This window comes from Sardina pilchardus, chromosome 18, assembly GCF_963854185.1.
Source record: "Sardina pilchardus chromosome 18, fSarPil1.1, whole genome shotgun sequence".
NCBI lineage: Eukaryota > Metazoa > Chordata > Actinopteri > Clupeiformes > Clupeidae > Sardina > Sardina pilchardus.
The window spans coordinates 30,967,412-30,985,797 of NC_085011.1; the positions used below are offsets into that span (position 1 = coordinate 30,967,412).

Here is an 18,386-nt window from a genome sequence, read left to right on the forward strand (position 1 = left end):
GAAGACCCCACCATTAGCTCTTGTTTTTCTAACATTAAGTCCCCAGAAGAGGCAGAACAAGCCGTAACTGAGGGAGAGGTATGTTTTGTTCTCCGTAATGGGAAGCTATTCAGGGTGAGTGCAGAAAGAGAGCAGTTGGTGGTCCCAGAAACCCTCCGAGCAAAGGTTTTGCATCTCGGCCACAGTGTTCCTTGGTCTGGTCACTTAGGCTGCGCTCAGACTGCAGACGAATCTGATTCAAATCTGATTCCTTCTCATATCCGATTTTTAGGGCTGACTGTTCACACTGCCTTTAGGAAGTGTCCAAATCGGATATGGCTCTGTTCAGACTGGGTCACATTAGTAACAGATCTGACAGGTTGCTGTAGCAACGAAAACAAACATTTCTGCCATCAGGAGGAAATACTTACTAATTGCTATTTACTATTGCTAATTTGCTAAAGCTAATTACTATTGCTAAAGCTAATTACTATTGCTAATTTGGTGTGATTAAACATAGAACAATACAACTAGGTGAGTGTTCATTGAATGCATGTATACGTGTACGCATTTGCGCGACAGAAACCGAAACTAATCAGTGGCAAGCTCCGCTTCAAACTGTTGGATGGCTATTTAATTATTTAACGGCATTTAATAGAACAATTTGGATTCTTGCAACTTCCATAGACAGAGCAGAGACTGTATAATGCTCTATTCAGCATTGAGTATTGTTAAGTCACGTTTAATATAACATGGTCAAAAGACATAGCTGTAACATTGCTCCACAACTCGAAATAGGTGGGCGGTCACGCACGTAAAGTCACGTCACGGACAGTCAAATCCGAGTGTTGGGAGCTGTTCAGACTGAGACGCATCTGTCCATATCCGATACGAATGCGATATGAAACTACCTCCTGGATGTGGTTTGCAACCGTTTCGCAAAAATCGGATTTCATGTGACCTGTCACTGTTCAGACTTCAAAAGTGACATCCGATACAAATCTGAATGGGCTAAAAATCGGATTTTGGCTGGCAGTCTGAACGCAGCCTTAGGCAATAAGAAGACTGAGAGCAGGATTGTTCAAAGGTTTTATTGACTAGGGTTCCATAGCGACATTACAGAGTACTGTAGATCCTGTCCTGGGGTGCGTTTCCCGTACAACTACGTAGGTTAGCTTTCTACCAACATGGTACGATGCATCGTTCAACTAACCAACATCCAAGTTACGACTGTTTCCCAAAACTGCTCTACCAACATAGTACTTTGTTAGTTTGAACCAAGTTGGTTGCTACCAACATAGTTCGGACTACAATAGTAGCAGATGTTTTCGGAGCATGTCGGGTCCTGTCGGCCCGAGCCGAACGCATGAAGTCCAAATGTTTGTGAGATTTGACGTTGCCTGACATGATTTATTATGATTTATTTAACACGTTTCCTGGGCGCAGTATACATAGGCTATTATCATTAGCCTATTATTATTATGTCGGCTAATCATTATATTTATTATTGTTATTGATGATGATTAGAACCTAGCCTACAATAATCATAATCATAATGATGATCATAATAATCACAATCATAATAATATGCATAATCATATAGGCCCAGTAATAGGCCTAATGATAAGGACAATAATAACAATAACTTATGAAAGTCTAGGCTATGACTCAATGAAGCGCTTCATGAATTGCCAACGAGGAAATGTGAACAAATAGGTTATGGTATTTCATAGAACACACCACCTGTAAATTAGTAGCCAAAATTTACCAAGCATGAAGAGTTCCAGGGTGGCATGAAAGACAAATACATCAGTTACGGAACTCGAAGTAATTGGTTCGAGCCACAGTAGGCTATGGTTTTGATATTTACGCCGGCAAGAAGGGTAGCGCTCATAATTTCATCTCCAAATGTAGGCTTCTTTATCCATTTAGTCAATGGAAATAGCCCCTCAATATATTTTTTGGCCATATGCACTCTTCCAGCACGATGCCAGATGAATAGATACGCAAACTGAACAGAGGCATGCACCGTCTCAATGAATAAAGCATAAACACTGAGACGGACAATCAATACCTCCTTGCTTCCATATTTCACAGAAGCTTCTGTAGCTCGATGAGATCGGCGTTTATAATCTAACATTGGATCTTACAATGCGTGGGTTCGAGCTGCGGCGGCCCTTTTACATTTATGCTGATTATTTGTTTGAAATTGTGCAGAAACATTATAAATAGCTTAGGCTATCAAAATTATATAGCCTACTCCGTTGTATTATAACTGGCAGCACGTAAACCTATAAAGAAGTTATTTGAAATCAAGGCTATCATTTTTTCCTCTACACTACATTATGCTGTGTCGTCTTCTGAAATTAGCCGCGTGAAACAGGTGAAATACATTTCAGCAAAACACCTGCTGCTTGTAGACGATGAACACCATACCTATTTAAACCCTTGCATAGAGCACAGAAATCCTTGGAAACGCAAAATGGCAAGAAAGCCTAATTTTTCCCCTCAAGAGCTGTCTGTGTTGGTTGACATGGTCGACCAACACAGACACTATTCAGCAAGTTCAAGACTTTACAGAGCAACAGCGCTAAAAAGGCAAAGTGGCAGGAAATCACTGACACAGTGAATGCGGTGGGCCTGGGCTACAGGAGGACACCAGACGATGTCCGGGCCAAGTGGAGGGACTACTCCAGTGTCACCAAGAGGAAGGCCGCAGCCCTCAGAAGAGAGGCTAGGCGGACTGGTGGTGGGAGGACCAGTCTGCCTTCCCTCAATGAAGAGGAGGAGAGGGTTGTGGCCATTCTTGGGCCTGAGGCACTGGAGGGAGTCCCTGGCGGAATCGACATGCTGGCACGGCACACGGGCCCCTCCACTTCCACCCCATCACAGGGCCCCTCCACTTCCACCCCATCACAGGGCCCCTCCACTTCCACCTTCATCCCCCCAGAAGAACCCACCACTGCCACCTTCACCCCCCCACAGGATGATTGCCCTTCACCCCCACTCCGCCGCTGTCGTCGGCGTTCCCTCAGGGCTGCAGTGTCTCCGGGGTCCCCAGAGCGGCATCCTCTTCAAAGCTCCCCGACTTCCCTCGGACGACCCTCACCATACAGACTCAGGACCACCACCAACCGGTGCAACTGCAGTGAGGAGCTCATGAAGTCGGAGGAGCAGAAGATCGCCGTTCTGAGGGGCATCAAGGATGAGCTGAGAGCCCTGAGGGAGCAGCAGGAGCGTCACCACCAGGACTCAATGGCCTACCGGCGCCAGAAGTTGGCCTTGGCCGCCTCCAAGCCCACCTTCATGGTGCACCTCCCCACCACTGACAGTAAGTGCTGCTTTGAAAATGGGCTATATAGTATGCCTAGCCTATAATACAAAACCCATTAACAGCTTGTCAACAGTTGCTTAGAATAAAACTGATAGTAACCCCAGTTTACTTCAACAAAATATGTGATATTGAAATACTGCGTGAAGTAACAGTACATGTTTTTTTCCATATTTTCACAGACACAGACCCCGAGTGATCCCTTCACTCACTCACTCACTCCTTCACCTTCACCTGTTGCACCATGCATTGCTTTTTACTGATAGATAGATAGATAGATAGATAGATAGATAGATACTTTATTGATCCCCAAGGGGAAATTCAAGAGTGTGTCATGTAAGATCGATGAACAATGTACAGAGTTGTCCATGCCCATGTCTCTAAGTGCTTTGGGTTGCATTCTGTGTGAAAGAGTCAATATATATTTTACTTTATGATTGGCCTTAATTTCAGTGGCAATTTTCATTCAGTTCATGCCCAATTAGCATCTTTACAATATGTGTTTTCATTATGACACTGAAAAACTGAATACTGCTACGACACACAAGTATTCCATGCTATATTAAATGAGCAGATACAATGCTTTTCTACAGTACCATTGAACTTGTGTGTTGAATCACAACCACAAAATGACAGTTCACATAACATAAATGTTGGAATCTTGAAAGGGTTGAAGGACCTGTGGCAACTGTACACACACACACACACACACACACACACACACACACACTGTTGAATAGTCTGAAACCTACAGTACACATGGAACTAGGAGGATACTGCATATTTCTTCAAGTACAATAAGCCATGTAGCACAGCATAACATGGGTCCCCACAGAAAACAATCACAGTGGTTAACGATGACGTTACTCCTGTAATTCTGAAACATCTCTTGTCTCTTCCATATTGCTCATAATGATCAATCACAGTCCTGAGACATTATGGATTACATACACATGACATCTAAGACATTTGAACTCATGCCTTGGTTTTTCCAACAGGTGTGTGAAATAAATGAAGGATAATTGAACATATGGATCATTATCTTTTAATTGCAGCACACAGATGTGGACCAATGGCAACTGCCAATCAATTAATGAATTAATTCAAAGTAATGCATGGGCCATTTCCTGTGACCCATAAAAGATGTGGCAACATGTGAGGCCCTTAGACACAATGGCGGCTTTACAAAGAATTGTGGAGCTCAACCAGTGTTGCCGTAGAAGGCGTAGAAGTGAGGTAGTGTATGTGAATGCCTACATTCGCACCACATTCAGCCCCCTGGATGTTCTTTCAGATGGAGCAATCCTCAGGAAGTATCGTCTGAGTAGGGGTCAAATTGAAGAGTTGGGGACCTTCACCCAGCGACACCTCGAGAGGGCCACCAGGCGCAACTTCGCTTTGTCCCCGAGGGTCCAACTCCTGGCAGCACTGCGTTTTCACGCTACGGGGAGTTTTTTGGAGGTGTTGGGGGATGGCCTTGGGCTGAGCAAGGCATCCGTCAGTAGGGCTGTGACCGCGGTCACCCAGGTCCTCCTGCAACTCCCTGACAGGATGACCTTTCCATCTGCGCCAGAGGACATCACCCATGTCAGCGGTGGATTTCATGCCATTGCTGGCATACCACGGGTGATCGGTGCCATCGATGGGACCCTCGTGCGTATCAGGGGCCCAAGTCACAAGGAGCCGGCCTACATCTGCCGCAAGGGCTATCCAGCCCTCAACATCCAGGTGGTGTGTGACCATCGTGGAGTGTTCCTGGACATCGTGGCAAAGTGGCCAGGGAGCACCCACGATTCCTTCGTGTGGACCAACTCCGCACTCTGCCAGGTGGCAGAAGGTGGTGGCTTTGGGGGCTGCTGGCTCCTTGGAGACAGTGGCTACCCTCTGCGCCCCTTCTTGATGACCCCCATCCAGGAGGCCAACAGCGAGGCAGAGGAGCAGTACACCAACGCTCACAGCCGGACCCGCGTTGTTGTGGAGAGGGCCCTGGGGATGTGGAAGCAGCGCTTCAGGTGTGTCAGCAACTCCGCTGGTGGCCTGAAGCTCCATCCAACGAAGGCGTGTGGTGTAGTTGTGGTGACAGCGCTTCTGCACAACATGGCCCTGCAGGATGGTGTCCCACTCCCCGGTGATGAGGAGATGCTGGTGGAGGAGGTGGAAGAGGTCGTTCCAGCGGCTGGTGGGAATCTTCCTGATGGCCTGGAAGCACGCCGGCAGTTAATCAATCACATGTTTGGCCCCTAAACACCCCTCCCCGTCCCCCACCACACACACTTTTTGTTCTGCTTATGTTTCTTTATTATCAATTTTCCCTTTTTCTTTTCTTTTTATTCTTCTTGTTTTTTTTGGTTTTGCCTCCTTTTGCTTATGTTTTTATTTGTTACCATTTTCCCTTTATTATTTTAGTTTGTTGTTTTGTGTTTTTCTTTTTTTTTTTTTTTTTAATCTCTATGATCACCCATTCCCCCCACACACACGTTCCCCATGAGCCATGACATCCAAATGAACTCAAATACAAATGTAAAGATCACAAAGCAAATAAAGAGGTAACTTACCATGTTTTTCTCCTCACAAGATAGGCCTACACATAACTGGGCCATGAAAGACAAGTTAAATTGATGACATTTAACTTCACTCATGTCACGTTTTCACACTAACCACAACACAACCACAACTGCTACTCCCAACTATACACAATATGTAACTTATCCAACAAGCCTCATAGGTATAAATTGTAATACAATCAACTTGAAAGTTGCTCTTTAAAGTTCTCCAAGCAAGAGGCTACTCGAAGTTGGCAGCTGTAGCAAGTGTATTGGTCTTGTTTACATCATTTCATTATTTAAAATAATTTACCTATGTTCAAAGGTCAAAAACGTACAGTGATTCAAAGCCTACCCTTCTTCTGGTCCAAGTGGATAATAAAACTTGGATTTAATCTGTGCAATGAAAATTCTTTCAATTGCTCTCAACTCAAGTGGGATTTGAACCTGCAACGTCGACCACGTCGAGCGCACACTTTATGCATTATGCCACTGCCAGTTCTATGACATTACATGTGCAACTTCATATATGACAATGGGTGCCTCTCATGCAGCGTTTATACATCCTCTCTCGCTCCTCGATGCCTCGATCCTCACTGATCTACATAAAGAATGATGGGGGGGGAAACAATGGGATAGTCTATCCAGTGTTAGTTATAGATCATTGGGAACGCCCCTCGAGGATCGAGCATTGAGGATCGAGGAGGCATGCCATGTTGAGAGGCACCCATAGACTACATAGATTACACAGACCGTTCAGTGTATACGATCGTGTGCTTCGTCCACTTAAGACACGACCACAATGTAACGTTAATCATTCATAACAATTACAGGCTCACATGACATTTACGTTAGCATTCAAAAGGTCTATGGCCAGATAACGTAAGGTGTTCCAAAGAAACCATGCTAACACTTAGCATTAGGCTACACACAAATTCACGAATAACAACAACACAGATAACTGCGGTCACAGTACCTCACCACGCACTGTTGGCGTGTAGTAGGCTAACTCCACAATATTTCACTTTCCACTGTACCCCATAATGTTCTCCAGTAATGTTGGGCGCTTATAGCCTCCGACAATATATCCTACAACAGTAAATGTTAGTGGGATCGTTGGCTACCATGATGGCTACATGTCCATCTGTCCGCTGCATGTCATGTACTTACTAACCACAAGGGCCGACTTACCACAGGTCGAGAGGTGTAGTTGGAACTACACAACTTTACGATGGTGTCACGAACGTTCGTTGCTACTATGCTTTTGGGAAACACCCACGTAGGTCAACGATGCATCGTCCTATGTAAGTTCCACCAACATAGTTCAGACTAACGTTTTGGGGTGCGTTTCCCAAAAGCATAGTTGCTAACTAACATAGCAACTAACATAGTTGAAACTATGTAAGTACGACACAACTGTTTCCCAAAACGTTAGTCTGAACTATGGTGGTGGAACTTACATAGTACGATGCATCGTTGACCTTCGTGGGTGTTTCCCGAAAGCATAGTAGCAACGAACGTTCGTGACCACCATCGTAAAGTTGTGTAGTTCCAACTACACCTCTCGACCTGTGGTAAGTCGGCCCTTGAGGTTAGTAAGTACATGACATGCAGCGGACAGATGGACATGTAGCCATCATGGTAGCCAACGATCCCACTAATATTTACTGCTGTAGGTTATATTGCCGGAGGCTATACGCGCACAACATTACTGGAGGACATTATGGGGTACAGTGGAAAGCGATATGTTATGGAGTTAGCCGACTACACGACAACAGTGCGTGGTGAGGTACTGCGACCGCAGTTAACTGTGTTGTTGTTATTCGTGAATTTGTATGTAGCCTAATGCTAATGTGTTAGCGTGGTTTCTTTCGAACATATTACGTTATCTTTACTGGTGATAGACCTTTTGAATGCTAATGTAAATGTCATATGAGCCTGCAATTGTTATGAAAAGTTAACGTTACATTGTAATCGTATGTTAACGTTACATTGTAGTCGTATGTTAAGAGTCTTTGGATGGAGCATGACTGCGTAATCTATGGGTGCCTCTCATGCAGCGTTTATACGTTGTCCTCCCTCGCTCCTCGGGCCTCGATCCTCACTGATCTACATAAAGAAAGATAGAAGAAGGGCTAGACTATCCCATTGTTGCCGCTCCATCATTCTTTATGTAGATCAGTGAGGCCCGAGGAGCGAGGGAGGACTATAAACGCGGCATGAGAGGCACCTTATGTAATCTATCTCGTTGAATGAACATCGTGCAGTGGCGTGATGAATAGAGTGTGAGCTTTCACGTTGTCGAAGTTGCAGGTTCAAGACCCATGCGGAAGCTACTGGTGGAGTATACTTGTGGAATGATGGTGGTTTATTGGTGTCTTATTATCCACTTAAAGTGTAGAAGGTAGTCTTTTAATCACTGTACGTTTTTGACCTTTGAACATAGGTAAATTATTTTAAATTATTAAATGATGTAGCTACAACATAGGCTACACAGCTGTCAACTTGAGTAGCCTCTTGCTTGGATAACTTTAAAGAGCAACTTTCAAGTAATTGTATATTCATTTGAGGCTCGTTGGATAAGTGAGCATATTGTGTATAGTTGTGTGTAGCAGTTGTGCAGTGGTTAGTGTGAAAACATGACATGAATTTCACTAATTTAACTTCTTGCTTTTGCTTTGTGACCTATATTTTGATGTCATGCCTCATGAGGAACATAATGAAACAGGGGTCCAAACATGTTAGCAACTTTTTCCCGGCATGCTTCCAGGCCATCAGGAAGGTTTGCACTATAGGCCTAGCTGCTGGAATGACCTCTTCCACCATCATCATCATCTGGCAGTGGGACGTCATCCTGAAGGGCCATGTCGTGCAGTAATGGCATAAACCCCACCACTGACTTGGGTGATGTCGTCTGGTGTAGTCGGGAAGGTCATCCTGTCAGTGAGCTACAGGATCTGTGTGACCGCTGTCACAGCTCTACTGACTGATGCCTTGCTTAGCCCAAGGCCATGCCCTAACACCTCCAAAAAGCTGCCAGTAGCGTAATGTACATAATGATCAATATGTATTCCACTGTATTGCAATTACCCTTCATTGATTTCACACACCTGTTCTAAAAAACAAGGCATGACTCGTCATGTCATATGTAGTCCATACATTAATGTCTCAGGACTGTGAATGATCATTATGAGCTATATGGAGGAGGCAAGGGGACATCAGAGATGTTTCATTGCAGGATTAACATCATCCATTTCTTAAACACTGTTGTGTTGTTTTCTGGGGGCCCATCTTATGGTGTACTACATGGCTTATTCTACTTCAAACAATACGCAGTATAGTTACATGTCTAGGTTTCAGAATTCAGGACTATTTAGTTAACATGCTTGTGTTATCATAGGAGGTTGATGGAATAAAGTAGGTGTTGAAATGTCAGCCCACCCAGGGAATATAGATATGCTTTACAGTAACAGTAACAGTAACAGTATAGACTTTGCTACTATCTCAGCAGCAGAAAGGCAACAACAGCAACACATACAGTAACACTGTGTGTGTGTGTGTGTGTGTGTGTGTGTGTGTGTGTGTGTGTGTGTGTGTGTGTGTGTGTGTGTGTGTGTGTGTGTGTGTGTGGCTGTGTGGCTGTGTGGCTGTGTGTGGCTATGTTGGTGCAGCTGACACAGCTCCTTCGGCGCTTTGAGCAATAGTATGCCTAATATTTGTGATATATATATATATAACTTCATAACTGAATGAATAATAATCATACAACATTGTGTCTGTTCATTTAAAATACTTGTGTGTGATCACATGCTCAACATTCTACTATATTTATTCTGCTCTACTGCTAATACACTGCACATATTATTTTCTTTTATATTAGTCTAATACACCTTCTGTAAACCAACTATATACTGTCTACACAGAACTATATTTCTTGTTCTGTCTATGCACCACCTACACTTTGTCTATGACACTATATTTTCTGCTTTTTCCCCCACTTCTGGTTAGATGCAAACTGCATTTGGTTGTCTTTGTACTTGTGCTCGGCTCAACGACAATAAAATTGGAATTGAATCTAATCTAATCCAACCATGGCAGTTTTAATAGAACATAATGTAATTGTTTTAATTTAGCCTAGGCCCTGGACAACAGACCTAGGCTCATGTTGGCCTATAAGGTAGGTAGTAAGCATATGATTAGGGCTCCAATTATTAGTTAACACCAGGACTATACTTTGCAATCAATAGACCTTTTTAATCGTTGAATGAAAATCAAAATTCCAGTATCATTTAGTGGTGAGCAATGTCCAGGATTGAACCCGTGACCATGTAATACGCAGTGCTAATGTCTATCCATTTACGCCACCGTATGGAACTTATTGTAACGCAATCGGCTAATGATTTATAGCCCAGTGTATTCGGTGTGTTTCAATAAATGCGTAACTTATTTGTTTACATTTCCTCGGTTTGGCGATTTGAAGGCTTCACTGATTAAGTAGCCTAACCTAAGCTAGCCTACTTTAAATAAGATACACGCTGGGGTTATTATTATTCATTTTTTCGACTATAGGCGATTATTAATTATCATCATCATCCATAATAATAGGTAATGAAAACATAGCATAGGCCTATTATTTTAATGATTATTATTTATGATAGGCCTATCATAAGGCTGGGCCCAGGAGTGTAGGCTACAGAAGTCATAACTTATGTCAGGCAATGTGACTTCATATGCGTTCGGCTCTAGCCGACAGGACCCGACACGCTCCGAAAACATCTGCTACTATTGTAGTCCGAACTATGTTGGTAGCAACCAACTTGGTTCAAACTAACAAAGTACTATGTTGGTAGAGCAGTTTTGGGAAACAGTCGTAACTTGGATGTTGGTTAGTTGAACGATGCATCGTACCATGTTGGTAAAAAGCTAACCTACGTAGTTGTACGGGAAACGCACCCTTGGGAAACAGTTGTGTCGTACTTACATAGTTTCAACTATGTTAGTTGCTATGTTAGTTAGCAACTATGCTTTTGGGAAACGCACCCCAGAATGCCAACTGTCTGCTCGCTCCAGTAGGGGCTTGAAGGCTCCTCTTATTAGTCTCCCCATTATAGACATCCCATTTAGCCACATCGCCATGGATGTAGTTGGACCTCTGGAAAGAAGCAGGGCTGGTCACTGTTATATCCTGGTCGTTGGCGACTACGCAACGAGATACCCCGAGACTTTTCCCCTCAGAAATATTAAAGCTAGGCAGGTAGCCAATTGTCTGCTTCAGTTATTCTCCCGGGTAGGCATCCCCAAAGAGGTCTTGACAGATCAGGGAACCAATTTTACTAGCAAGACACTCAGACAGGTTTACTCTTTGTTAGGGATCAGGGGTATTAAGACCACGCCCTACCACCCACAGACAGACGGCATGGTGGAAAGGTTAAACCGAACCTTGAAGACCATGCTGCGGGAATTCGTGTCTGACTCCGGAGCCGACTGGGACCAGTGGCTCCCCTTTCTGCTTTTTGCCTACAGAGAGGTTCCGCAGGCGTCTACTGGCTTCTCCCCCTTCGAGCTCTTGTACGGGCGGGAGGTGAGAGGCCCGCTCGACATTCTCCGGGAGAGCTGGGAGGGGGAATCTCCTGGCCAACCGGTGAACGTCGCGAGCTATGTCCTGCGGATGAGGGAGAAGCTGGACCAGCTGAGCGGAAGTTCAAAACCTTTATAGTTTAGTAAGTGATAGTGGATAACGTTCGTCTCACCAGTGTTCAGCGTCTCGTCTTCTGTTTGTTTTGAAAGGGATTTCCTGGCCCGATTACCGGGTTATCAATGATTCGACTTCCGGGTTCACCGGAAAACCCGCGTTTTGTATATGTAATATTTATAGGCTGTAAAGTGAATGTTGGCTATGCCTTCTGTAGAAAGTGGCAGAAAATGTGAACCGTGGAAAAGTAAAAAAATTGCATAAGATAGTAGATAGAAAATAGTCTAAATATAATTGCTTAATTCCAGCTTGCTCTAAACCAAATAAAAATGTGCAAATGCGGCAATGATAGATAACTGGTGTGAAAAGAATATTTACTTAGACTAGAAGTGTGTTTTTACTAAAAAGCTTAAAGTGTGGTTTTGTTTAACTTTAGAATGTGTTTTTACTTAATCCTTTAAAGCACAATTGTTTAGCCCTTGAAGTGTTTTAGTCAGGCTTATAGAGTAATGCTGTGTTAGAGTTTTAAGTTTGGTAGTTCCTGCTTAGGGCCATATATGGGCCTCATCCGAATGCTGTGTTAGAGTTTTAAGTTTAATAGTTTCTGCGTAGAGCCATGTATAGGCAACATCTGTGAGCTGTGTCGAAAAGTTAGGTGTGAAGAGTTGTGGGAAGCCATCAAAAAAAAAAGAAACAAGAGATAGACAAACAGCTGACTGTGATAAAAGGTGATAGATTGAAGTTCAGCTAGAGAAATACAAAAGTGTCCCGTAACCGGGGCAGAAAAACACAACTCTCCAACACCTCTTCTGGACATCATCGACTGAGAGCAAAAGTTTTTATTTTCATTATTTTATCTTCATTAAAGTCAAAACCCTAACCCTTGGTTAGGGCTTCTATTAAAAGGTAGCAGAGTCTTTCTTCGAGTTTTCTTTGCCTCCCCTGTGTCAACGAGAATATTGAACTTCTTGCAAGAGGCGCACGCCTACAGAGGAGACCAGGCAGGAAGCTGGTAAGTTTGTCCGTTTGAGGGCTTACTGTCTAAGACACTGTTAATGGGCAAAAACTTACTGCACAATACACTGACATACACTGGAGTAGCGAACTCAGCCGTGTATTTAGGAAGGGAAGTCCTATGCACTGTAGCAGTCACAAAACCAACCGGACTTTATTTAGCGGGCATGTTTCTGTAAAGAATAAAGGTCGGGGGCCTTTAAAGGGTCCAAATGCACATCACACAAGCAAAGATACGGAAATCTGTTTTTAGTAACTAATGTATGTAAAAACGGAGTACAAATTATCAATTAGATCTGTTATATGCCATGGGTGCTATACAGATTTGTCCTAGAAAAAGCCCATATTGAATCACTTGGCCCTGTCAATAGAATTAGATTAAGTTTGTTGCATGTTTTCGGTGGGATAAGAGAAACTGTTTACCCCAGCCGTGTTACACAACTTACAATTAGAAACATAGGAACCCTTTAACCCCAACTATTCACCCTCGTCACGAGGAGGAGAATATTATCTGAATTCCCAATCCCAAACTAGATTTACTAGTTGTCTTCTATGTCATAGAAATCTGTCACTAGAACAGTTATATATGAATCTTTCTGTGACCACGAGGAATAGGTCCCCTTTGTCACTCCATTGACGGGCGACAGCCTTTGTAACAGGAGGAAGACTTTTAGAAATCATTGTCACAGATAATGATTCCGGAAATGTCGCTGCGGCAGCTGCGCAACGCTTCAACAACACTTTACTAACATTTCCGGAAAGGTACTGACTCGATTAAATTCATTCTGGACTCTCTATCCGACCACATAAAGACGTGAGGATACTTCGGTTTGGCTTTAGGAACCCTCTACTCACTACCACGTAAGTGTAGTGTTGTTTGGAACAGTAGAAGAGGTGTAAAAATAGCGTTTTGTAGTGGCGAAAGGACCTGCCCCGGTCACTTCCAGGCTAACGAGTTTTGGCTAAAAACGGTGAACTCGAACTTTCTCAAAATACATCCGAATGACATGATTTTAGTGTCAACTCAACGTATGTACTCCCAATAGTCCGAAAAATTGATCTAAAGTGCATTTCACTCCGGATTATCCCTTTAAGCCGACCTGTTCAGAGGTTCAGGAGAGTTGGTGATGATGAAACATGTTGTCTTCTAGCTCTCGTGCGTAAATAGCATTGACTAGTATACATTTGAGTATTGTCTAGACAAAGTTTACAATTATATTTTTGACTATTATGTCAATTTATTTTCTTTATTGAAAAAGTTTTTCTTTTCTTTTTTTCCATTTTTCATCTTTGATTTTGTTATTAATATTATTATCGACTATTTTATAGCCTACGGGCCTTCTTTTGGGCAAAATAAAAAGACCCAATCTTGAACCAAATCCACCTGAGTCCTCCTGAGAGTGTTCCACCTTTTGCTCAACCCGTTTCAACACATCTAGCCTTAACAGAAGGTAATCGCTTACGGCCATACTGTGCTGAGCACGCCCGCTCTCGTCTGATTTTGGAAGCTAAGCAGCGCAGGGCCCGCTTAGTACTTGGATGGGAGACTGCCTTGGATTATCGAGTACTGTAAGCGTTTTGCTTTGGATTGAGCTGCTTGCAGCCGCACCAGCTGCGCTTGAGGACTGGGTCCGAGTGGGGAGTTAATCGCTTATGGCCATACCGCGCTGAGCACGCCCGCTCTCGTCTGATCTCGGAAGCTAAGCAGCACAGGTCCCACTTAGTACTAGGATAGGAGACCGCCTGGGAATACCGGGTGCTGTAAGTTTTCTGCTTTGGATTGAGCTGCTTGCAGCCACACCAGCTGCGCTTGATGACTGGGTCCGAGTGGGGAAGTAATTGCTTACGGCCATACCGCGCTGAGCAAGCCCGCTCTCGTATGATCTCGGAAACTAAGCAGCGCATGACCCGCTTAGTACTTGGATGGGAGACCGCTTTGGAATATCGAGTGCTGTAAGCGTTTTGCTTTGGATTGAGGTTCTTGCAGCCACACCAGCTGCGCTTGATGACTGGGTCCGAGTGTGGAGGTAATCGCTTACGGCCATACCGTGCTGAGCACGCCTGCTCTCGTCTGATCTCGGAAGTTGGCTGGTGAGATCTGCTGGCTGCAGTGGAGGGAGGAAGGCTCCCTCAAGTTTTTGTTTTTCTTATTTTTTTGAAAGCTTTGTTTTTTGTATAAGTTTGTTACTTTCTAAAATCACTTTGTGTTTTTTGGAGGCAAACCTGACAGTTTATCTGTCTGGGGGAGCTTTTTTCAGTTAAAATGGACGAACAACATGGCAACCGAAAATCAATGAACGAACAAACGGATTTACACGAACATAAAGGAATTAAAGGGTTAAAGAAAACAGGAATGGATTTAATGACGAAGAAAGCGGACAGTGGATTAAAACAAGATGATAAACGGACTGATACAAAGGTAACAAACAAAGGACTGGATTCAAGGGATATGAGAAAGCAAGCCGATTCAAACATGTCTGACACGGAGGGAAGGAAGGTTGATTTAAATGAACCGGTGGATAACTTAACGAGTATGTGATTAAATGAAAGAGGAAAAGATAACGATAATAGATTAAACATGTGTGGAAATGCAAATGGTGGAATAATGAAAGAAAAAAATCTAAAGGAAATAGCGATTGCTGAGGAGAATACAAATGCAAATGTAGTGGAGGAATCAAAAGAACAACGACGCAAACGGAATGATGAAAACCAAAAGCAAAAGAACGGGTATACTCAAGAGAATTGACGATCATTTTAGTAACAGAAAATATCATAGACATGAATGTAATGAAGCTAATCAAGATAATCGAGAAAGAGGTGGGGGTGGCAAAACTTTTAGCCCATACGCCGGTAGGCAACAAGCAGTTTGAAGCCACATTAATCGATTGACTGTTTGTATATTTTAGACGAGGGATTTTTTTATGAGGGAGCGTGGGTGGGAGTCGGAAGGCTTTTTAAAACAGAAATAATGGTCTCATTTCTCCACCTGTCCCCATATACAACTGATGGTGAGGTGCTGGACAAGTTGGCAAAGTGGGGAGTGGAGCCCATCCTCCCGCTGAGGCGGCGGTTCTACCCGGGCACGGCAATAGCGGATGGCACTCGCTTCATAAAGGTCAAATTCCCGAAAGAAGTGGCCTCGTTGCCGTATAGCGTGAAGTTCGATACGGCAGCGGGGCCGCGTTACTGTAGGGTGATTCACGACAAGCAGGTGAAAATTGGCAGACAGTGTAAGGGACTGGGGCACGTCTTCCGAAATTGCCCCGAATTCACCTGCCCAAGTGCCTCCAGCAGGGACATTATGCCCGGGAGTGTACCGCCCTCAAGTGCCCCGTCTGCCGCCGCGCAGACATTAGATGCACGTGCCGCACGTCAGAGGACGAGGAAGAGAATGACGGGGAAGAGTGCGCGAGCGTGGGGGCAGCGGAGGATGAGGATCCAGCCCCACTGCTGTCTACGGGCAGCCCCAGCACCGAGGAGGAGGGCATCCCCTGTGCCCAGCCTCAGAGAGAGCCCTCCCCAGTATCAGACCGCTTGGGCTTGGACATTGCAGCACTGATGGATGAGGGTGCCGGTTGCAACGGCAAAGAGGGGGCTGAGTGCGCAGGGAGGGGGCAGGTGGAGGAACGTCAAAACGAAGGCATGGACACAGATTTTAATCAAAAAGAAGACAGGAAAAAAAATGAGAGATGTGGATGAAGAGGGTGGGTTTGTATCTAATGTATTGTCTTTTGAACAACCACGGGTAAAACCGAAGCAGACACACTTAAACATAGAGGGAGTTTTAGAGAATCAAGAAAAAAGGAGAAAAAAGAAATTGATTGTACAATTAGGAGGAGAGGAGACCGATATTTCTTAAAATTATTTTATATTTATTGTTTTTATTTCTATTTATTATTTTAATGGGCTGGGATTTTATTTCAATTAATATGAGAGGTGGGGTGAATCTGTCGTGGAAAAATGTTCCACTATGCGAAGCCATTATCACTAATTACAGTTTTTCTCGATTGTTAACACACATTTTCTGAAAACATGCCTCATATTCTCAGAACTCTACACACAAATCCAAAACAACACACACAATGGGCAAAACTCCACAATTCTCCTGCAAAATGACACTTTACCTTCAAAACAATGTAATTTCTCCTCAAAATGCTCTTTTGTTCTCAAGAGACATACACAAACCATCAGATATCAAGACATTTATAAGGACCAGTTGAACACTGATGTGCTCAGTGTAAAACACTGTGATGAATTGAAAACACCTCTTCTCCATTTATTATAATGACTTGGGCCTTTTTTTGTTCAGTGTTACACTACAAACAGTACTACAAACAGTAGATAAGCTGATACAGTAAGTTGATATGCTTATACTATCAATATTCTGAAATATCTCATTGTTTTCTATTATTTTTCTCTGTATTTGCCGTAATGTTATGCCGTTTTTTCTAGGACAATGCTCATGATTTCAGTTTCCTGTTCAGGAGACAGAAGCCCTTGTGTTGGTAATCTTTCGGCTGCCAAACAAATAGTAAAATACTGTAAACTGTGTAGGAATACAAAGTAGGATTACTTTCCCCAAATACTTGAAATATACTTTATTTTTACAGTCCTACAGAACAGCCCACAGGCAATACTGTACTACTGTGCTCATTGAGCTGTATTGTACTGTCCGGTACTGTACTGTATTGATACGCAGCACTGCAATGTTCTATAGTGGCTCGGATCTCATCAGAGATTACGGTCCTTGGCCTCCCCATCCACTTCCTCTTACTCTCACTCCTCTGGCTCTGCCTCTGCCTGTACTACTACTGTAATACTAAAGCTCTGATTGCTAATTGTAAGACTGTGTGACAGGAGTTTGCCCATCTGATGAGTCAGTGTGCATGGTAGGGCAGTTAGCTTTAGAATTGGAATGGCAGTGAAAACAAGAGATTTTCTTCATGAAAATTGGGTCTAATGCACAGAATTGTGTGTAGTGTTTTGAAAACAGTGTGTTATAGAACTGCAATTTGAGTGTAAAGCAGAAATTGTGCTTATAGTTCAGCAGAATCGGTTCAGGAGGTTGGTGCATGAGCTACATATTATGGGAATTGTGTCTCAAGTACTAGAAATTGTGTGTAAACAATTGAGAAAAACTGTAATACTTAACACTTAACTATATACTAAATAGCACTCCGGAACAAAGCGTCCGCAGGAGACAATACAGACAGGAGACTTCTGTAGACTGTTGATCTTTATTCCCCATATTGCAATGATAGTACAGCGAAAACAACGTTTCAGGCTGACAGTCAAGACAATAGGGAGAAGGTGAGGTGTCATCCGCTCGCCATCCCGATGAACGTCCTACCTGGGATGGCGGGGGGTCTAATCTTATATACCTGAAACACATTTCTTGGTGTCCCCGCTCGCATCACCCCATATTCTTTTAGCCAATCAGCGTAAAGTTTATACAATTTTCCTAGGAACTTGTGTTTTTGTGTTTTCTTTGCTTTGATATGTCAGGGGGATGATATAGATTCTCTCTTGGCAACTCCCTTCTTGACATCACTATTATGGATGATTGTTAGCCTGACGAGCCAGACCCACATCAAGATGTAGGGTCTGGACACTCACCGTAGACAGGGCGCAATCGGAGGGGTGGGATAAACAGTTGTCTTTCAAATTCCCTCCCCGCAATAGGATAAAGCTAAACAAAAATCTTCTTGTTTTCAAGTAGCAGGATGCGTAACCTTCCCTCTCCATGCAATAGGATAACGCTAAACGAATCATCTTCTTGTTTTCAAATAACAGGATGCGTTACCGTCGCAACTTCTGGTCGCATGTC

The 18,386-nt window shown here is 43.5% G+C and overlaps 1 protein-coding gene and 2 pseudogenes across 1 annotated transcript; all 3 read left to right on the plus strand.

The window, feature by feature from the left end:
• The first annotated feature begins 4,483 nt into the window (after nucleotides 1–4,483).
• On the plus strand, nucleotides 4,484–5,554 carry LOC134063613 (putative nuclease HARBI1). Its single transcript, XM_062519208.1, has one exon. The coding sequence runs from the start codon at nucleotides 4,484–4,486 to the stop codon at nucleotides 5,552–5,554; it is 1,071 nt and encodes a 356-aa protein (XP_062375192.1).
• Nucleotides 5,555–14,208: 8,654 nt separating this feature from the next.
• On the plus strand, nucleotides 14,209–14,327 carry LOC134064526 (5S ribosomal RNA; annotated as a pseudogene).
• A 73-nt stretch (nucleotides 14,328–14,400) lies between these two features.
• Nucleotides 14,401–14,519, plus strand: LOC134064529 (5S ribosomal RNA; annotated as a pseudogene).
• Nucleotides 14,520–18,386: the final 3,867 nt, after the last annotated feature.

Excerpts from the sequence above, each read along its gene's own strand:
- LOC134063613 (XM_062519208.1), top strand. The coding sequence starts at position 4,484 with ATGGCGGCTTTACAAAGAATTGTGGAGCTCAACCAGTGTTGCCGTAGA.